Here is a 22089-nt window from a genome sequence, read left to right as displayed (position 1 = left end):
TGGGGTTTTCTTGGCAAGGTAAGTTCAGAAGTTTTCCACTGCCTTCCCCTGAGCCTGAGAGAGTGTGACTTGTCCAAAGTCACCCAGTGGGTTTCATGGCCAAGCTGTGAATCTCCAGAGTCATAATCCAACACGCAAACCACCATTCCACTTGTACATAAAAATATATTTTGTGAACACTTGGAGAACAGCAGCATTACATAGACTAAAGAGAAAAATTTAGGTGTGACTGTATGTCAAAAATCAAAGGGTGCCCTGGTGGTGATCCTTTAACAAAACAATGGATCTTTCTTAATTCTTTTTAGTAATAAATGGATCAAAGAAAATAAATCACAGCTATTGTAGCCTGTATATTTTTCTATCTCAGCTTCATGTACTGCATAAATGGAATATCTTCCAATAATAAAACTGTTGATAGTAACCTGTAATCCAAGTACCATTGCAATTTGGGTTGGTGGGCTGGAAGCAAAAGCCAGGGAGAACCAATCACTTGCTATGTACACAACCAGAACCTGCACACAATCAGTCGGTGATGTGATAGTCAAGAACTGAGCTAAAGGATGCAGAGCCTCTGATGTGAAAAGACGTATTACTTCTGACAGGAGGGACCATGAAGCAGCCAGAGTAGCCTGGCAGGCAAGATCTCTGCACACATTCACTGAATGAGTACAGGCTAAAAATAGTTAAGTTGTGTTTCCTACAGAATACCTTCTAGGCAAGATCTGAAATTATAGCTGTTCTATAAAAGACTAACGTGGAAAGACAGACTGCAAAAAAAACCATTAGAGCCAGATGGCAAGAAGGATGGAAGCCAACAACACTGGACAAGTGTCATGCCCCCATCTGGCTCCTGAAGTGGCTTTCTCTGAAACATGTGCAGAAGGAAAAATGGACATGCATTTGTAATGAGAGATACAAATTATCATTATTGTAAAACTGTCATTATTGCTACTGCCACAAAGTACAAATAGGCATATTTTACATCATTTTGACCCTCTGGACAGGTAGATCTGCAAAATACAGTTCTGCTGTACATTAATTCTGTTGAAATATGAGCCTGATAAATATGACAATAGAAGAGTTTTCATACATTCCCTTACCATCATGTAAAATGTCCTGATCATATCAGAAGCTTAGAGTATGGTGAAGAAAATCAGGGTAAGGAGGGGGAAATGGCCCTCTAGAAATAGCTGACCTCTTGTATCCAGCCTTGATAGAAAAGCTATGAGAAAACCTTGTAAAAGACCTCCAGAAGGATTGTCTGCACAACCTATGCAAAGAATAAACAATACAGAAGAACTCAACCAAAGCACTAAAAAAAGGCTGATTCTCTCAAGTTAGTTTCAACATCTGGAAGAGATGAACACCTACCTGATTAATAAGATGGAGGATCTTAAAAAGTAAAGGGAGATGGTTAAATATCCACCTTCATGGGTTCAAGGAGGGTGCAGAGCAAGAGAATCCAATAAGTTGTATCACAAGCAAAGTGGATAAATTAACAATTCCTTGAACTGGCCCTGCAAGACTCCAACATCTAATGTGCCCATAGAACCACACTCCCTCCACAGCCACCCAACAAACCAATCAAAGATATTCACATCCGACTTGCACACTACCCAAAAAGCCTTAACTCTCACTAAGCTCAACATTACGCCAAATTTCAAATATAACAGCAACATTATTCAGGTATTTCAAAATTTGTCACCAGAAACCATCAGAAAGAGATGGATTTTCCATCCCCTAACCACGCTACTACATAAAGATATCACTGTTTTCCCCCTCCAAATTAATAATAACAAAAGGTAAAGCTAACACAATAGTTTCCATGTTGTCTTAGCTCTGGACATTCAAGTTCCTAAAGATTTAGAAGAAGAAAGAAGAAGAGAACTCCGTCCTACTGCTGATCCTCAACAAATAGAATGGAAAACATTCAGACAGAAAGGAAACAGAAAAACCATCCCAAAATACAAAAAAACTGAGCTTTTGGAATCCATTTTTGCATTTGACTTGCCTGTTTAACTGCTTGAGATCTACTGCATGGACTCCCTGCACTTCACAGACACAGTCAACGTGGGGAGAGGCAGCCATCTTGAAATAATCCAAGTTGACAATGTGAAACAACAACCTAGCTGCCATGTTGAGATGCGCACCTGGAGTGCAATGCCCCTAAGCGCAAGACTCCCTATAGACAACTCTATTTCAACCCAATCAGAAGCTTCGATCAGTAGAAGTACTCAAGGGTTTACACATACCTGCAACTCCAATCTCTCCCACTTTATATTACTAGGAGGCTACATACTGGAAAAGACAGGATGAGCCAAACACATTTGTCCTCTCCTTTCCAGAGCAGGCTGGACCTTGATGGTACTTCCCTCTTCTTGGTCATGTTCATGTTGATTTATGTTAATTATTTGTCTATTTGTATATAGTTATATGCTAGTGTGCACCAACTGAAAGGATTGTGATGTGTCCCTCCAGTCCCCATGCCAGATGAACCATGTGAAGGAACCACAAATTCATGCTTCTGTCTGAAACACCTGATACCATAAATGGCTGGGATAAATGACTAGATGTGCCAAAATAATGAAGCAAATTTGAGGAGCAGTATGTGCTGGATGAGATAGGGAAAGCCAAAGGATTGACACTTATTTGGGATAGAAAAATTCCACTTAAATTGCATGATATTAAAAAAAGACACTGATGGGAGGTACCTTACCCTTAAGTGAGTATTATGGGCCATGCTGTCAAAATTGGAAAATTTTTATGCCCCCAACAAAGACCAAAACAAATTCATGAAGAATTTCTTACACACGTTAAACACTGTTTCTTAAGGAGAGGTAATTGTTGGTGGTGATTTCAACACTATAATGGATCCAAAATTAAGATAGCTCATACCTTCAATGGCCCCTTTATTGCCACTGGACAGCATACAGTGGACCCTTGTTATATGCTGAGGTTTGGTTCCAATACTAAGTGCCATTAAATATAATGACATAGCAAAATGGTGTCCCTTATAAAAAATGGAAAATCAAGATTTGATATTTGACATTTAATACTTTTTTTAAACATTTTCAAACCATTTATGCTTGAATCCGTGTATAAAAAATCTGTGTATAAGAAGGGCTGACTGTATATGAAATGGGCTAATCAGATCCAGGGAGGACCCTCCACCAAGGTGAAAGGGAATATACTTTTTACTCCCATGTTCATCAGTCTTAATCAAAGAAAGACAATTTCTTTGTTAACAAAACAATCTCACCAGAAATAAAGAATGTCTCAATAGGCTACATCCTTTACTTTGCCCATGCACCCCTAATACTAGAATGGATTCTGGAAATGGATTCACAACCCACTTGAATTTGGAGATTTTCCTCATATCTACTACTAGATACCAGATTTAAGTCTATAAAGGATGTCATCACTTTTTTTAAAATAAATAAAATAGAAACCCTGAAATTCCCAGGGCATTACTATGGGAAACCCTAAAGTCAGTATTGAGAGGGCTTTTTATTAAGGAAATAATAAAAGACTTTCCTTAGAGGTCTTTAAAGAGAGGCTGGATGGCCATCTATCAGGGATGCTTTGACTGAGAGTTCCTGCATGGCAGGAGGTAGATTGCTGTCCTAACTCATACACAATCAATTTTAAAAAATCAGAACTTAAACAGCTAGACATGAAAGATCTCAGACTGCCCTGCAATATACAAAAGCCTACTGCTATGAGAAAAATAACAAGTCCTCAAAGTTACTAGCATGCCTGGTCAAAAAGGAGCAGGGGAAAAATAATAACCCCAAACATTACCACAGAAAAGGCAATAGTGAAATCCAAAATATCTGAGATCCTAAAAGAAATCCAAGAATTCTGTACCAAGACTCCTCAGAAACATTTGTAGATATGGACATCATTCGATTAATTAAATTCCTTAATTTAACAAAATTAAAGGCTGAACTTAAAGTGGCTCTCAACAAAGCAAAACAAAACAAAAATCAAAACTGCAATCAGCGATTTAAACTTGGGAAATCACTCAGTCCAGAAGACTTCAGTAGATAATTTTACAAAGTTCTCATACCCGATCTAACCCCCTACACAGCAGCCCTCCATAATGAACTGATGTGTCAAGCCCACCAACAACAACTAGCTAGAAATTATCAAGAATCATTACCCTTCCCAAAACAACAGAAAATAACCCTTCTAGAAAAGTATTCAAACTCATTGCTATCATCAATCAGGATGCCAAAATAACGTCTTCCATCCTGACTAACTGAATCAACTCTTTTATTACAGAGTACATTCATTTTTACCTTTATGATGGGCTGAAGACTAGGTGAAGCTGTCAGAAGAACCCTTACATATTGTATCATACTACTGTATCCAATCTCACATGCCAATCAGGCCCCACCTGAAATACTGTGTTTAGCCTGGGGATGTTTAGCCTGGAGAAGAGAAGGTTGAGAGGTGATATGATAGTCCTGTTTAAATACTTGAAGGGATGTCATATTGAGGAGGGAGCTAACTTGTTTTCTGCTGCTCCAGAGACTAGGACCCGGAGCAATGGAAAGGCTATGGTGAGAGAGGGTCATATCTATATTTGTTGATACACTGCCCAATGCCAAGAAATATCCGATCTATAATTGTTCACATAATATCCAAGATTACAAATCAGAAAATAGAAAGGTACCCTGCTCAATTTCTGCTCTCTACATTCCTAAAGGAAAATAAATCACTGAAAAATAGAGAAATCATTACTTTTCTGCTCAAAATTACTAGACTTGCAATTGCCAGAAAGTGGAAAGCAGGAAATCTTACTGTACATAATTAGTACTGTAGGCTTTCGGATCTATGGATCCCAAATGGAAAAGCTCATTGGTAACGCCAGAAGATCAAATGGTCAAGGTAGCTATGTACAATTTATTGAATAGTGGTCTCCAATTATCAATTATGTAAACAATGCAGCACTACTAGTACAATCCACACTGCAACAGGTCAAACTTTGGAAAGACATAATGAATGAAATCCCTGGTGGAACATTGAACTAAGAACAACTGACACTGAAGACAGACAATTTTCACAAAGAGGAAAAACAAAACAAAACATTCTCTGAAGATGCCAGCCACAGATACTGGTGAAACTTCAGGAATAAACTCTTCTAGAACATGGGCACATAGCCCAAAAAACCCACAAAAAACCTATGAAACAAAACTTTATTTATTGCTTAGAGACTTACATCTGTCTGCACATTATTTATGATGTTATTGTTACAATTTATTGTTGCTTATTCTATAGAAACTAAAATAAACATTAAAAAAGAACAAAGGGCAGTGATCCAAAAACTTTTTTTAAAAATCAGAGGCATTCAACAGTTCATTGAGAATACTCATATACAGACCCAGCAATTGGGAAAAGAACATTTGTTAGCCTAACTGTGTTTTCTCAAATTAGAACTGTAAACTCCGCTCTGCCTGGCATGACATCAAGATGGATCTATAGCAGGCCAAGAATATAGATTCTGCATCTCAGCAAGATACAATCTTTGCAGCACTCTGATTCAAGATAATTGACTCCTTCCCAGTTCCCACTGGCTACCTGCCTAAGCAACCAAACGTCTTCAGTACAGGTGGGGGGCAGGGGTAGCAGTGGCAGTGGCTTTCATGGAAAAGAAACATAATCATTTCAAAAATATGAACATTTTCCCAAGACATAGCATGTTTACATATCTGTAATAGGAACCAATTTTAGAGAGCCTATACCTGAACAATGAAATAGCTGTTTATAAAATGCAAGGACAAATAGTGGATAGAATGTAAACTTCAAATAAGGCACAACAAAGAGCAGATAAAATGGCCCTCCGATCAAGGGATACTTGTTTCTTGTTGTTCTTAAACACAGAGCAAAACACTCACAATAAAACTGAACGGGGGGGGGGGGACCCTCTTTTGCATAAACCTATGGGTTCAAAACAGCAAATCAAGTCAAATTATTGGGGGGTGGGGATGGTCAAGTCCTTGAATCCAGAGTGACCAGAAAGCTCAATCCAAAGTGCTAGTTCACAGTGAAAGGCTGTGATTACTAAAGGTAAGTATATGCCCAGAAGGCTCTAAATCAAAACTAAGACACACAATACACTCAAAACGTTATTCTATCAGCCCCAGCCAGCTTAATTTCTGGCAAGCAATTATTAAAGCTCCAGTTGAAACACTACACTGGTTTACCAAGCCCTACATGATGGTTTGTTGCATACAAAATGGAGCCTGGTTAGGATCACTCCTAAAATAAATTAAAAAAGCAACAATGCCCAGATTAGAGTAGAATATCACATGACTGAGTCCTCTGGCACATGCTTTCATTTTGCGTAAGACTACGCAAAACTGGTCTAACCTGGAAACTGCATTAAATCCAATAGCTGACTAGCACTAGTCTAACAATAAACAGACTGAAGGACACCTACCGTCTTCTGTCTCCTGCCACACGATACCCTCCAGATTGACACTGGTGCCAGGTTCACAGGGGCCCAAGCACTCTGGTTCAGTAGCCAGTGCCACATCACAGGTGTTTACCCCTACAGAGCGAGTGCGTACCATTATCTGCTCACATGGTGATGATATATCACTGTTGACAACAGGGACAAGAAGATGCAATGGTAGCACTGCAGGGGTGGACACTGGAGACTCCATCTGAAAAAGAGATAATATAACTGTTACAACAAATACATATGGTTGACTAGGGAGACATTTCAATCTCTCTTCCAACCGCGGAATCCCACAAACTAAGACAGTTTAACTTTAAAAGCCTGCACATGGTCCTTATCCTTAGGGATAGGTATCTTATCTAATACATTTGCCACTAGAAACTCTAGAACAACCTGTAGACAGGGTGCAGAACATGTACAAGTTTGGTTCATGGGACCCTGGAAAGCTGCCCCAACCTTTTTTGTCTCTCCCCATTTTTTTCCACATACATACTGTATATACTCATGTATAAATCTTGAAATTTTAGTCAAAAAATTGACACCAAAAATCTGAGTCAACTTATCCACGGATCAGTGTAAGTACTGTATTTTCACACACACACACACACACACACACACACACACGAGAACCATACCCTGGTGAAAGGCAAGAGTGTAATCTATCTTGGAAATACTGACCCTCCTCTACTCTCTCATCTATCCAGCCTTTAGGGTGAGAGTAAACAGTTATGTCTGCTGGAATTTCATAAATTCTTTGGCACTTGTTTTCCTTTGCTCCACCCTTTAGATTCAACCTTTGCTACATGCCCTTGACTTATGCAGGGTCATATCATAATCCATAATTCTGGTCCCCAAACCTACCCTTGACTTATAGATGAGGTCAACTTATAGTGAAGTATATATAGTATATTATTTTGGCCATTAGGCAAACATGGCTCACAAAGCCTCCAAGGTGGGCCTAGAACAAGCTTTGGAGTAGAAATGGAGTAAAATGACCAGGTGTATTGCTTAGAGGTTTTGTTAGCCATTTGTGGTAAAAATATGGTGAGGAAAGTGCAAATGAGGGGTGCAGGAACTCTAGAGAAGTGCAAAAATAATCTTAGAGGCCTCCTGCAGGATGCTATGCTAGAAACTACTGGCATGGTATTTCCATTTTGGGCATGGCAGTTCCAGTTTTGTTTTTGAGGTTTGTTTTTTAAAGGCTGAAAAGTTAGTGTGCCACTGCATTTGTATTTTGTTATGTTTTAAATTGGTTATTTATTTATTTTTAATCTTAATTTTGTAGGTTTTTAATTTCTGACTTTTTGTGAGTGACCTTGATCCCACTATGAGATGAAGGCAGGAGATAAACAAAGTGATGGATGAAAATATCTTGTTCTTCAAAGTTAAGCCATAACCATAGAAATAAAATCACCGTTATGTCCTGAAATAAGATCTGTAGCATAACAACACTGGCTATAAACACAGAATGCAGTCTTCTCAGAGAAGATTTCCAATTTGGCTTTTGGTGCCCCTCAAATCATCAACTAATTCAAGAATTGTACCGCATGCCACTCAGCATAAATGGCTCTGAGTATCTCTTGGTAAGCACATACATTCCAGCCAGAGGGATAAAACCTTCAAGCTGTCACTCTGGGAAATCTGCCTGCTTGCTGCTGATTATAGCTTGCCCTTCTTTGGTCTCAGATGAGCTAAAAGCAGAAATCTCATAGTCCCTTTGCCAGGAGGTACCTTAGACCCTTCTCCCCATGGGCATTCGTGACTATAAAATCAGGAGTTATTTATGGAACGTGACTGCCAACAGCCACACACTTCCCATTCAAACTAATTCTGTTTTTTGAACAGTTGCCAGATCATCCTCCTTAGCTGCTGAACTCCCTTCCCTCCCACCTCTCTCTCACACACACATTGGTAGCTGTATCTTTTTATTAAGCAATTAAAGGCAATGATAAACAGCAAGTTGAATCTTGTGTGCCCAGTGCTGCTTGCCCAGCAAAATAAGGATATCTTTACAGTGTTCCCAACAGCAATCAGAGAAACAGAGGGTCTGAAACATATCATATAATTTATCAAACCCCCTTTCGATTTTCAGGTACAGTGCTGTCTAAATTTTGACTAAGAAAACAGTGGGAGTGATCACTATGTCACCTAATGCCCCTGCTAGAAAAAAGGGAAAAGAACTCATGTTTACCCTCCAGTGAGCACAATCTCATTAAACGCCCCCATCACACAAGCAATAACTGAGGAAACAGCTGCCTCCCCTTTGGCAAGATTTGGTGCCCAAGAACGTGGGCAATGCTGAGCTCTGGGGATGCATTTTCACTTTCAGTCATGTTAACATAGCAGAACAAAACACCCAGAGTGTCTTTTGCCTGCTTGCCTGCATTTGCTTCTCTCTCTTTCTGTGTATATCCCTTCTCTGGACAGCTGAACAAAGCAAATCCAATCTGATAAACATTTAATACCAGCTACGAATTTAATCTGCAGTGACTGAGCTGGAAGCATATCCCCATGCAGGTAGCTGAGCTTATGGCCTAGTTCTCTCAAAGGTAGTAAAAGCCTGTATCTCGATTATACCAGCTCACTCATATAAACCTCCATTTGCAAATTGCATGCTCTCTTATGAAAATGCACTCCTACACATAGAAACTAGCATACAAGGAAAAAAGACCAGACATTTATATACATATAGTATTTATTTATGCCCAAGACTTTCTCAGTACACTTCAATTACAGCCAGGTAGACTGTAGTGTACAAGATGTTAGCTAATTAAACCAGTTTGGGGTGAGGAGGTAATATTCCAAAGTAAGTAAGGTTAGTGTCAGTTTTCAACTCATGACTGCAATATCCACCCATGATCTGGAGATTAACATTAGCCAGGATTTACCTAAATATAGGAGATGAGAGAGAGCATGAGGAAACGAACACTCATGGCATGTTCCCATGGGTGAGCAACAGTAGCCCTGACATTATGGATTCCTAGTCTCACAATTCCTCACCACTAGATATGCTATCTACAGTCAAAGAGATCTGATGTCCAACAATACCTACAGAACCAGTGATCCATCCTTACTCTAAACCATGATTTGTAGGATCAAAATGTGACTTTTGGACATGTGTTATATGACTGTGATTAATTAATTTTTTGCTGTGTGCCTCCAAGTCATTTTTAACTTATGGTGACCCAAAGGTGAACCTAGCATAGGGTTTTCTTGGCAAATTTCTTCAGAGGATTTTTACCATGGACCTACTCTAAGGGTTAGAGAGTGTGACTTGCCCAAGGTCACCCACTTGGTTTCCATGGTTGAGTGGTAATTCAATGAATTCATTACCTGTATTTTAAAATGGTTCTTGGGATTCTGATTTGGAATTCAGTCATCAAAAGTGTGTGAGTCTCCTTCCTTGGAGGTCTTTAAGCAGAGGCTGGATAGCCATCTGTTAGGGATGCTTTGATTGTGATTTCCTGCATGGCAGAATGGGGTTGGACTGGATGGCCCTTGTGGTATCTTCCAACTCTATGATTCTATGATCTGACATGTTAAATTCACTTTAGATAATATAAACTTTTTCTAGTGTCATGTTTTATGGATGGTACTGTACCTGCAACATAACATAGTCAGTTAAAGAAAACAATCTTGGGTCTAGTTCCACCAAGATGAAAACCCTGCAGCTGAGTTTTCTAATTCAGGCAGGATTGAGGGGAGATTCACCAGAGTTAAAGTTAATTGACAGAATCACAGAGTTGGAAGGGACCAAAAGGGTGATCCAGTCCAGCCCCCTGCCATGCAGGAACTCACAATCAAAGCACTCCCAACAGATAGATGGACATCCAGCCTTTTTTAAACATCTACAAAGAAGGAGATTCCCTCACTCTCCGAGGGAGTACATTCCACAACTCTTATTGTCAGGAAGTTCTTCCTAATGTTAAAGTGGAATCTCTTTTCCTGTAGCTTGCAACCATTGTTCTATATCCTATTCTCTGGAGCAGCAGAAAACAAGCTTGCTCCCTTCTCAATACGCCACCCCTTCAAATAATTAAAAAGGGCTAGAATACCACCTCTTAACCTTCTCTGTTCCAGGCTAAACATATCCAGCTCCCTAAACCACTCCTCATACACAAACACACACACACCCCTATAGATAAAAGAACTGAAATGTTTGGGAGAAGAACAGACTTACTTTCTATATGCAAGATGTTTTTTTTGTTTGTTTATAGAAGTCTTTTATCATGTGAGAGCCCACTCAAAACCCGCCTGCGGGAGGCTGTGGGACAGACAAGAGCAGTGGATGCGCCCAGGGAACATAAAGCACTCCCCTTCTCTCAAGTCCTTTGTGCAGGCAGAGGGGAAAGAATGTCACATATTGTGTTGCACAGCCACTCTGACCCCATAGAAGGCATCTCAATTTGTTTTGCTTCCTCAGGCGCTACACTCAAGACTGGCAACAATGATAGGTGTGGGGCTACTGAAACACTATTCACAACACACTTGTACTCTCAGCACAGAGATAGCAGGGAAAGATTTCAGGGGTGAATTTCCTACAAAGCATCAGGGCCAACAGAGAATTTCCTTGTTGAGACAATACACTAGCCTCACAACAATCTCAGCTGCATAGCACTTTTGACCTTACTTCTACTGACAGCTCTAATGGCAGCCCCGGGAGTATATGTAACCATCAATACTTCCCAGCATTTCTGCTCGCAGGAATGATTCTCTCTGAAAGCCTCTAAAATGGGTCCTCAGTACTGTCAGCCAAAAAGGAAGGTCACATTGCCAGAGAAAGCACAGGACACCTCTGCTTGTTGCTTGTGAGAACAGAGAATGGAACTAATCAGCTGCTCCAGAAAACCCTGTTTTCTAATCCTGAGCAGATGTTCCTTCCTTCCAGCATATTAAAGCAGAACATTTGGCAAGGGACCAAGGACAGTCTATTCATCTTGGAAGATGAAAATGGGTTCACCACAACATAACCCTGGAGGCAGAGTTGGGGCACTTCTTGGCATGTTTAGAGACAAGAGTCAGGGTAGCTGCAAGTTTGCAAACTGTTCAGCTGCTTTCTACTTTGAAAGGTAATCGGCACTCAGCAGAAGAATGCTAATTGCCATTCCAGCTTTGCTAATTATCATTTGGTCACATTTGTAATCTGTGTTTTGCCACAGTGCATAATAAGCAGCTTGCTGAGAACCATCTAATAAGTGAGGCGGCTTTATGGGATTTCATATTTCACTCTGCAGTGGAACAGATGCTGTATCATTTATCAACTGTCAGGACAGAGGAACACTGAGAGAAGGAGGGAACAACATGAGTAGCTCAGTCTTCCCTGAAGCTTTTAAAGAAAGGGAAGAAAGAAAGACACTGTTACTAAAGAGGCCATGACATAATACACTCTCTACTGGCTTATGAACATTTCTGAGAAAGTTGGAGAACCTGTGCTGTACAATAGTTTGTTGGACTAGGACTGTTTCTCCCTATTCTGTTCTAACAGTTCTTCTAAGTAAAGATTTCTCATTAGGACCATCAGATGTATTGTCACTCCATATCTTTAAGAGAGTTCCATAGCTTTTTGTGATCCATGCAATCAAATGTTTTGCTATAGTTTATAAAGCACATGCTGATTTTCTTTTGGAATTTCTTGGTGTGCTCCATTAGCCATCATATGTTTGCTATGTGGTCCCTAGTGCCTCTGTATATCCAATGCATATGAAAATTTTAAAATATGCACACACCACATCCCTTATGCTCTTTCCTCCTCACCAAAAAACTAGGTGGGGCTCCAGGAGCTACTGTAATGTAGGCTGTGTTTGGAATTATAAAATGAAACTATCATTCACATACATTTAGAATGTGCTTAGTACTGCACTATGGTAATAATTCATTAGAACTCTTTAGAATTTATTGTTGGTTGTTTCATAACAGTCGCACTGTATTGAAATGAGCAACAATAACACTGTGAGGAAAAACTGGTCCCTGGAAGTTAAAAGACATGCCTAACATTCAAATTTCACTCTGATGCCAAGAACCTATTTCCTTGAATTAAATGAAAAATAAAACCTGCCTTTTACAGACACAGAGACAGTGCTTAGGAAAGGCCCTCATCTATTTATTCAAAGTGGCAGCAGTGAGAAAACAGGTCGTTTACCTTTAACTGTAGTCCTTCCGAATGGTCATCTGTGAACTCACACAAATGGGTCATCTGTGCCTGCATAGTGCCTCATTTGGAACCTATAGAGCTAGACAGAGAGCGTTGACCCTGACCCTGATCCTGACCACTTTCAGGCAGCTTTAAACCTCAGTTCCCACCCAGAGACATCAATTCAGTAGCTACCATACATGGTAGCCATGAAACTGAGGAAAGGCAGGATACAACAAGAGGAGGATGGGCAGGGTTGTGAGTTCACAAATGACCATTCAAAGAACTACAGTTACAGATAAGCAACGGTCTCTGTGACTCACACAAATCAGAGATCAGTAAGCTACTCCCTAAGGGAGAAAGCAGTGTTGTGCAAACGGGTGTACTGCTGGGGCAGGTCAAAAGCCACACAAAGGAGGAAAGCAGGACAGCACTGCCAAAGGTAGCATAAGCTTAAGAACATGAATCAAGCTGGTAGTGGGAAACCAAGGTCAACAGCTTCAACCAGGTAGGTGCTCTGCAGACATCTTCCAAAGGAATCCTCCCCTGCCCTCCGCAGACACGGGTGGCCTTTTTGGCTACAAGAAGCAACATTATGGGATTCCCCTAGGCAGAGAAGACAGTGGGAGTGCACATTGCTCTCCAGTATTTTAGCAACGCACATAGTGAATTTCTTAAATTAGCCAGTCAAAGACATAGCTGTCTATGAGAAAGCACAGAATGGCCAAACATACATAAAAGATAGAGAGTGATCAAGAAAGCAGTGGTCAAGTCAGAAATAGATGAATAATGGAGAAAACACAGAATAGCTGAAAATCGTACATGTTGGACAAATGAAAATGAAAGCTTTATTGAACATTCATACAAGGCTGCTACAGTTGAAAAAAAGAACTGAGGTCCCTGGGTGAAAACCAAGGTTTAACATTGCCTGGAGGTGGATGGGACCAGAGCCAAAGCTCCCTATCTAGCTCTACAGGTTCCCCAATGCGTTCCCCCCCCCCTGGCGTAAGGGGAATTGAGCGTATAATCAAATCCCATTAAGTATAATGGGGTGCGCTCGTGTGGCGTCCGCCTCATTCTTTCTATTGGGGCTTGCCTTCCACGTGAACTCAGGTCCGCAGAAAGCAAGCCCATGTAAGGGGTGGGCCAACTGTAAATAGGTTTGCACCTAGACATACCTGTTTTAGAATAAATCTTACCAGGTGGTTCTTCATTGTTAAAAACTCTAAACTCAGCTTCATGCAGTCTTTCTGAATCTTTTTCATTTAGAATACAGAGCACAGCAGTAGAAGGAAATATATTGGGCCACCTACAGCATCAACAATACCCTGGCACAAGAAAGCATCATGCTATAGCCCACCTGACAAAATCTTTATTGCTTAAACATCCATCACTTTTAGTCAAATAAGAAAACCTTCTGTCCACAACATAGCTTTGCACTGAATTGTATTCTAGTTATTTCCCTGCTCACTGTTTCCAAACCACATGAGATTGAAGACATCTCTAAAGCAAGCGTATTTTATCTTAAACTGCACACATTCCAGTGTGGGTTGCCCAATGCCAAACTAAACTTGTGCATTATGTACATTTATGTACACTGATAGCATACATTTCATAATTACTTTGTTCCTATTTTTAGGAGAGGAATCTAGTACCCACTTTGTAAGGTCAAATGAGAAGTTCCACCTCACTACATTCAATCAGACCTCTGTATCCATGGGATTCAACCTTCTACAGCTTGATTTTAAAAAAAAAACAACAACCCTAAATGCAAACCTTGATTTTGCCATTCTATGTAAGGGGCAGCGTTTTATTACTCTACTGTATATAATGGGATTTAAGCATATATGGATTTTTTTTGGGGGGGGGGGTGTTCCTGGAACCAAACCCCAATGGATAGCAAGAGTCCAATGTACTATCTAGCCAAACAAAATGCTCAGCCTATAGTTCTGGCCAGAGGAATTATTAAACATGTACTCTAGAGAACATTCTGCTTATCAGTTCCATTACTAAATCTTAGCAAAAGTTATATGTCCTCCTTAAGGACAGGAAAATCAGTAAGAAATAACTACAAAAACACAGGTATTTAACTCTCAGAGTTAAAACAAGTAACATGCAATTGGCAGAATGAACAATCAAAACAAGATTGGCAGCTGATAAATGCCAAGAGGAAGGTACTCCTTTTTTCCTCTGAAAGAAAAAAAACCTCATAGCAACAGGTAAACCTACTCACCCAATATTAGCTCATACTCCCATAGCTCTTTTGCTTTCCTTTAGTATAAATATAGTATAAATAATAAATAAATTAGTATTCCCCTTGGCAGACTCGAAAAAAGATACTTGCAACCAGAGCTGCAATAGTAGATCCAGCCAGCTCACCAACACACTGAGAGGCTGTGAAATGAGGCAGACTATTTGGTTTTAATAAATGAATTTGAATTGGTTCCAAATGTCACAATAGCTCCCAAAGTAGGGAGGTGGAGTTAAATTGTATTACTACTCTCATCATTCCTAACCACTGGATATGCTGGTTAAGACCAATGAGAGTTGCAATCCAACAACATTTGAAGAGGCACAAGTTTCTCACTCCTTTCTAGTTAGGACTAGTAAGAACCAGTCAACATCATAGAATAAATAGTGAGAGAAAAACTTGCATCGGAGCTGGCTGTATTTCAGAATATAAAGTACTCAGACTCTGGAAGTTGTCCTGGATGAAACAGATTTCAGATGCAAATAGCACAAAGCAGCCACAGTTTCATGAAAGAAGAGAGTCAACTTTTTGGCTGAAATCATGGTGTGACAGAAGGCTGTATAGTCTAGCTTCCACCTGGAAACAGGTAATATATTATTTTTTCTGATGACATCAGGTGTTAGAACTAAAACCCTATTCATATTGCAGTAAGAACCTCTTTTGCTTCCAAAATGTTTAGTCTGTTTATTCTTACCTTAGGAACCTGGTTCCCTTTAAATTAGGAAGGAAAGGAACAGTGGTGAAAAAAGTTCATCTTAGAGAATGTGGCCACATCCACATAACATCCAACAAAAGTATGGCTGAATAGAGGCACTTTAATAGTTTCTTTCTTTCTACCTTCATTCCTAATCTTCAGCTGTTACACAAGATATTTTAGAACTATGAGTTAAATTTTTTAAAACACCAGAAAGATCCAACAACAACCATGTCTGAATGCCTATTTTGGGCAACCTAAAGGCATAAAATATGCCACACTCAATTTCAAAGCTTCACAGCTTCTTCATCAGGCAAAGATGATAAAACAGAATACAGAGGCAATAAAGTGACAGTGTTGTGATCTTGATTGAGACTACATTTTTGTTTTGGGTGTTATAGGAAGTATGTACAGACTCAAATGTGATTCCCTCAAGATTCTAAGTTGAATGGGAACAAAGGAAATAAAACAGAGCTATTTTGGCTACTCCATTTGAACTTACAAAGTACTCCTCTCTGAGAGCCATATTTGCATCTTTCCAGTTTGAAGTCACAGGTCACTATGACAGAAGAATGCTTTTAGTGCATTGGGAAAGTCTGCATTTTCAGGTATAAAAATGACTTTAGGTGATGGAATAACCACTGGGACCTCAGCACCATAATCTGATTTCCCTATGGTGAAGGATAGGTTGCTTACCTGTACAGTGCAGAACTACTGCCCAAAAGTCTTCCCTAGCGATTCCAGTAGGACCCGAAATTGCTGCGCAGGCCCAGAATAACCCATTTGTGTGCTTCCCTGAGACCATGAAGAAGAAGATCCTTGTGTAGTTTAGAAAGCTACCATGATGTATTTTATGGCTTTTGGTTAGCCCAATAATGGTATTATGAACAGGATGGATTTTGTTATCGCTGTTGTTGTATTGTTTTATGGCCAACACAGCTGCTTTTACTACATTTCCTGAACTGAAAACCTGAGTTAAATGGGATTCTGACTGCAGATGGCTGTAAAATTATGCTTCCAATTTTACTTAATGTTTTCCTACTGCCTGTTCCCAATTGCAAAGCAAGACATTCTACAGGTATTCTTCAGAAAAGCATGGCATGGATCTAACTGGTGTCTTTTTTTAAAATAATAACAACAGGAAACAGCAAAAAAAGACTGCTTCATGGGCATGATGAAATGGTTGCCTAAATCAGTTCATCACTTACCCTCAATATTCCTAACCATGTGAATTTTGACAGAACTTGCAATGGATAAAGAAATTCTTTCTGCAAAGTCAGCAATGCCAATGTTCCACTAGTTTGCATTAACCTTGCTGATAATAAGAAACCAACATGACACTGGATACTAGATAGATGAAAGAGGCTGGCTGTGTGGCAACAAAATACAGTTTCAGAAGTGTGACATGGAAATGTTCTCAAAGTATAAAATTATTTGCTCTTATTGAAACATACAACTTAATTCATAGCTTAGAAAAATACTTCCTGTTGCTGTTCTGGAATTACTATAACTGTTCCTACTTCTGACTGGTGGCTCTATCTGCAGGAGTCTAAACTATGAAGGAATACAATCTGAGAGACCAGCTGCAAAGTTTATGGATGTAAGGGTCATTTCAGGCAAAGTGTTTGCACCAACCTCCAGTTAGCTGGCATGACCTACTTTCCATAGCAGGCTTTCAGCCAGGCAGGGACTATTTTGGCAATCAATGTGTGGGGTCTATGTTCTTTTTAAACTGAACTAAGGGCATGCCTGATTTCTTAGTTACTGCGAATATAAGCAACATGGAGTTATCAGTAACTATAGATTCAGGCTTCCATTTCACCTTTTGATATACACAGGAGATACATACTGCTGAAGATATTCTTTGGGCTGCTTTCTTGAAAGAAAAATCAAAAGAAACATCTTCCATATGTACAATATTCCTATCAATATTAATTCACTGTCTTGCTTGCTTATAAGGAGCTGTCTCCAAGGAGTAATTACCAATAAATTAGGATATATTCTATCTAGAGACAACACATTTTACAGTGAGTCGTTGATATCTACTGGGGTTTGATTCCAGGACCCTCCATGGATAACAAAATCTGTGATGCTCAAGCCTCATTAAATAAAATGGCATAACAAAATGGTGTCCCTTAAATAAAATGGAAAATCAAGGTTTGATATTTGGAATTTACACTTTTGGGGGGAATATTTTCAAGCCGTGGATGCTTGAATCTATGGATAAAAAAATCCATGAATAAGGAGGGCTGACTGTATAAGGAATGTTTATACGAAGTAAGCAGAGAGGATCAAGAGTATGTGTGTGTAGGGGGAAACACAATAAGTCCAAGCTTGGATAGTCACCTTCAGTCTTCTGCAATATGGTGCCCTTCACATGTTTTGGATTAACATTTCCCACCAGTCCAAACTAGAAGTCAACCACCAGGGATTTTGGGAACTGTAGTCTAAGACACCTGGAGGACACTAGATCAGCAAAGGCTGATCTACTTTCTGTATACTGTTATGTGATTCCAGCAGCAGCAGCAGCGCAGCACAGCAAGAAGAAAGAACGGGGTTAGCACTTTCGCTCTAACTTTAGCCTTCTTTGGAGGAAACAGAAATGTACTAAGAGGAGAAGAAAATAATAATTTTCCTTCAAAAGCAACAAAGCAATCTCAATACCTTTAAATGGAATTAGAAATAATTATCTGGTAAATGTGATGACCACAACAGCTGTGAGTGAGAGAATACAGAGCTGCTTCCAAGTCAAAACCTGTATTTTTCTAGTTCTATACAATAATTTTTTTAAATATATATTTTCCACAGACTAAGCTACACAGAAGAGCACAGGCTATATCTGGTTCTAAGCATTCTTATGCTGCATTGTTTCTTCCATTTCCTTTTTCAAATCGAAAGCATTGAGCTCACCTCTCAAATTTCTTAATGTCTAGATCTGGTAGATACAATGTGGCCTGTTAGCTAGAAAGTTTACTCCATAGCCAATATAAAAGCAGGCTCCTACAAATATGTCTGGGGCAGTGAACACAGTGCTACTTCTGGGGAACATGGCAAGCACATGTTCTAGTCTTTTCTAAAAGAAGACTGTGCAGGGGAGGAAATATGTATAGTTGTGTCCTGCTGCCTAGATAATATCAGGAGTTTCAAATGCACCTTGCCCGCCATACAAATGTTGGGAAGTTGGTGAGTCAGTTTATACAGTAGAAAAAGCTACTGCTGAAACATGGTGATCTCAGACACAGGTGCTGAGATAACAAAAGAAAAAGGCAAACGTGAGTCAACCCTGTACAAGGTCATTTCAGTGAAAAGACTCTAACTGTAACAACTACGAAGGGGTGGTATTGGAACAAGAGGGGAAATGTGTTTATTAATTGTAATAAATAAAAATTAAGCCTGCCAGGAATTTGAAATGGTGTGCAACTTAACTGGCTAATGTTAATGCTTGCCGGTCAGTTCTGACAATGAATATCACTGGACTGGGTCTACAGTTTCTTAATAAAGTTTTCTGAGTTTTAACTACCGAAGTCTGGATTTCTGAAATTGGTATACTGCTGGACCTGATAGAGACTCTTTAAAGACAGTAAATTCAAGCAGGGCTAACCAACAGCACATGTTCCTCCTTGGCGTTCCCCTTTGGAAAGACTGAGTGCAGTGGACACTTCACATCAATTCCCAAAGGTGCTCTGAATACTTTCTGGCAGTGCTTCCTAGAAGATACATGTTTTCTGCCATACCTTCCTACCAGAGAAGGCAATGTGGGAAATATTACAGCCCAAAGTTCCACAGAACACCAGCAGCACATGCAGATCACATACTTTTTGCTCAGTTTTTCTCCATGCACAACTATGGTGTGAGAGCCTTCATACAACCTGCCAACTGAGACCCTTCAGATTATTTAAACAAGATTGCTTTACATTACTACTACAAAAACATACTGATTTACAACTAAATGGGGCCCTTGTAGTACCTTACAAACACACACACACATCTTTAAAACCTGCTGTAGATAATATCTTTATTTGTTTTCAGCTGCTTTAGAATGGTAACAAGCAACTAACTGCAGATCTATATTAATCTTTAATATACAAATACATCCACTTGAAAATAAAGATTTCTATTTTATCTTTGCATTCAAGTAACCTTTAAGACAAGTTACATGGAAATCAAAGACTTGGACCTGCCCTGAAGCAGGATATAGTACTAGTTTCTGACTACAATAGTGTATTTTCCAGAGACAAGAACTGCATTTTATTTGGTTGAAGGGCCAAATATACAAACATACAGGAAATGTATCATTCTGAGTAAATTATGGAAGTCAGCTAAGTGATAAACAGAAATGTGTGTTCACCCTGGGTTGGTCAATGGATTATCCTGGTGAGATATAAAATGGTACAGCCTCAAGCCCTAGAATAATTTGCTATCCCTATATGTAGTATCAAGTATATTAATTTTAATAGCTCATTGGTGTGCCACATAGTATTGACCTCAAAAGACAGACACAAAGATAATTTGTTCCTTATAGAGAAAGGCAGTCCTTTAACTTAATGGTCACAAACCTCTAAATTAAGAAGCACAAACCCATTAAAATCTGAAGCAAGATTTCAAAAATCCAATTTAAAATATAATCTTTCATCTACTCTGGAGATCTCTGACACAAGCAGGCTCTTGAAAACTTTGATACCTTTTTAATAGCTTCACAGCAAATAAAGCATTTTCCACATGGGGCCCCATACAAGCGGACACCTCAGGAGAAGAAGCTAGCACAATATATTCTTGTACTGTTTTACCCCATGTTGTACACAGGTATGGTGACAGACAAGAGAATAGTCAGTTTCTGGGGGGAAAGATGTGTGTATTCTAGATCTGATAAGAAAAGAAGGCAAGACATTTCAGAGTTATTTATCCCTCAGGCAATAAGAGACATCGCCTTTCAGTCTATTAAATATTAAAGTTTCCAACTAGTTATGATGTACACACTCCGGTCCTTGCAGCCTGTACTCCTTAGAGTAGTGATTCTCAAACATTTTACTTTTGTGACCCCTTTACATCTATGTGTGGACATCACATTTCACCTGCTCAGTGTAGTATATGAATGAAAATATTTGTGTGTGTGTGTTTTTTGCCACACATTCACGTATATTCCTATTTTAATACTGTATAAAGAAAAAACATTGTTCGAATTAAAACAGCATTTAAATCAATTCAATACTTAATACATGTGTAAATTTTACACATACTGTTTCTCACAGGGTTGAAAGATACGTACATGCAATCATGATCTTTCGTTGTTTCTTTCACCTGAACACATTCTCGTTTACTCTCTCTCACACACACAGTCACATAGAAACATTCACTCTCTTGTGTATATCTGAGTTTACACAATAGCATATTTGAGTACGGACTACTGTATGTAAAAAAGAGATGGGGTGTGTGTGTGTGTGTGTGTGCGTGTGTGTGTGCATGTGCGTGTGCGTGTGTGTGTGAGAGAGAGAGAGAGAGACAGAGAGAGAGAGAGAGAGAGAGAGAGACTGTGTGTGAGAGTATATGTGAATGAAAATACCTGAAGGGCAGAGTCAGAAGAAAAACATTATTCTGTGTGTGTGTGTGTCTGAGAAAAAAATGAAAATGTCAGTGTGTGTATCTGAGAAGAGAGTGTTTGAGAGAGAGAGAGAGAGAGAGAGAGAGAGAGAGAGAGAGAGATTTAGCATGTGAGAGAATTTGACAATGTGTATGAAATCAGTGTCTGTGAGGGAGGGAGAGAACCCATGATTTGAGAAGATGTGCATAGGAATTAACTGGGTAAGATGGTGTGAGGGAGAAAGCAAGCAAGCAAGAAGTGTACAGCTGAGCATGTCTGCACGTGTGAGCAAATGTGTGATAAGGAATCCTGTTTAGCATTTTTGAGACCAAAAGCAATTCCGCCCACAGAAATGGGCCAGAGAATTAGTGTGAACGATCCTTTGCAAGAGTGAGCGTGTGAAAGCAAAACAGTGAGAAGAACAGTGTGACTGAGTGTGAGAGAGAACAAGTGTACATGTCCTGCCACTGGCACTGGGTGCCACCCGGTGAAGAAATACCTCTGAGTTTGGGCACTCAGTCTCAAAAAGGTTTGCCATCACTGTTATAGAACTTAATTCTGGATGATATTGCTGACCTCTCATATATTAAAGAAACCAAACTGACGGAAGATGGTAAAGTGTGACACTGAGCTCCTCTCAGTAGCTACCAGTAAAACTGGGTGGAAATGGAGTGGTGGCAGTGCTTAGGAATTTGGTATTAATAACCAAAGTACTCCATCCAGCAGTGTGCTAGTTTTGAATACATACTACAGCAGTTAAATAGCTTTCACATTGTAGGGCAGTGATTCTAAACCAGGGAGACTCCAACTGCTACTGGACCAATTCTCAGAGTTCCAGGAGTCTGGTCCTCCCGGTTGAGAACCTTTGTTGTGGAAATTTTCATGGGCTTCTTTCCATCTTACTGCCTAACAGTGTCCCTTTCTGAACTAGCTGGGATGATCTAATTGTGGCTGCTGGATTATCCCACAG

The 22089-nt window shown here is 39.6% G+C and overlaps 1 protein-coding gene across 4 annotated transcripts in view; it reads right to left on the bottom strand.

The window, feature by feature from the left end:
* Positions 1 to 22089, bottom strand: part of LOC149307310 (zinc finger protein 609-like) — an 87992-nt gene that overhangs the window by 18981 nt on the left and 46922 nt on the right. For all 4 annotated transcript variants that reach the window (XM_089538867.1, XM_089538869.1, XM_089538870.1 and 1 more), the window contains exon 3: positions 6446 to 6671. In XM_089538867.1, the coding sequence (XP_089394993.1) occupies positions 6446 to 6671 (226 nt within the window). The remainder of the gene's footprint in view (positions 1 to 6445; positions 6672 to 22089) is intronic.

This window comes from Sceloporus occidentalis, unplaced genomic scaffold (assembly GCF_023333645.1).
Source record: "Sceloporus occidentalis isolate IW3139 unplaced genomic scaffold, rSceOcc1.0.p SCAF_9, whole genome shotgun sequence".
NCBI classification, from domain to species: Eukaryota; Metazoa; Chordata; class Lepidosauria; order Squamata; family Phrynosomatidae; genus Sceloporus; species Sceloporus occidentalis.
The sequence above is the reverse complement of the archived record's forward strand: the minus strand, read 5'-3'. Positions and strand labels throughout refer to the sequence as shown.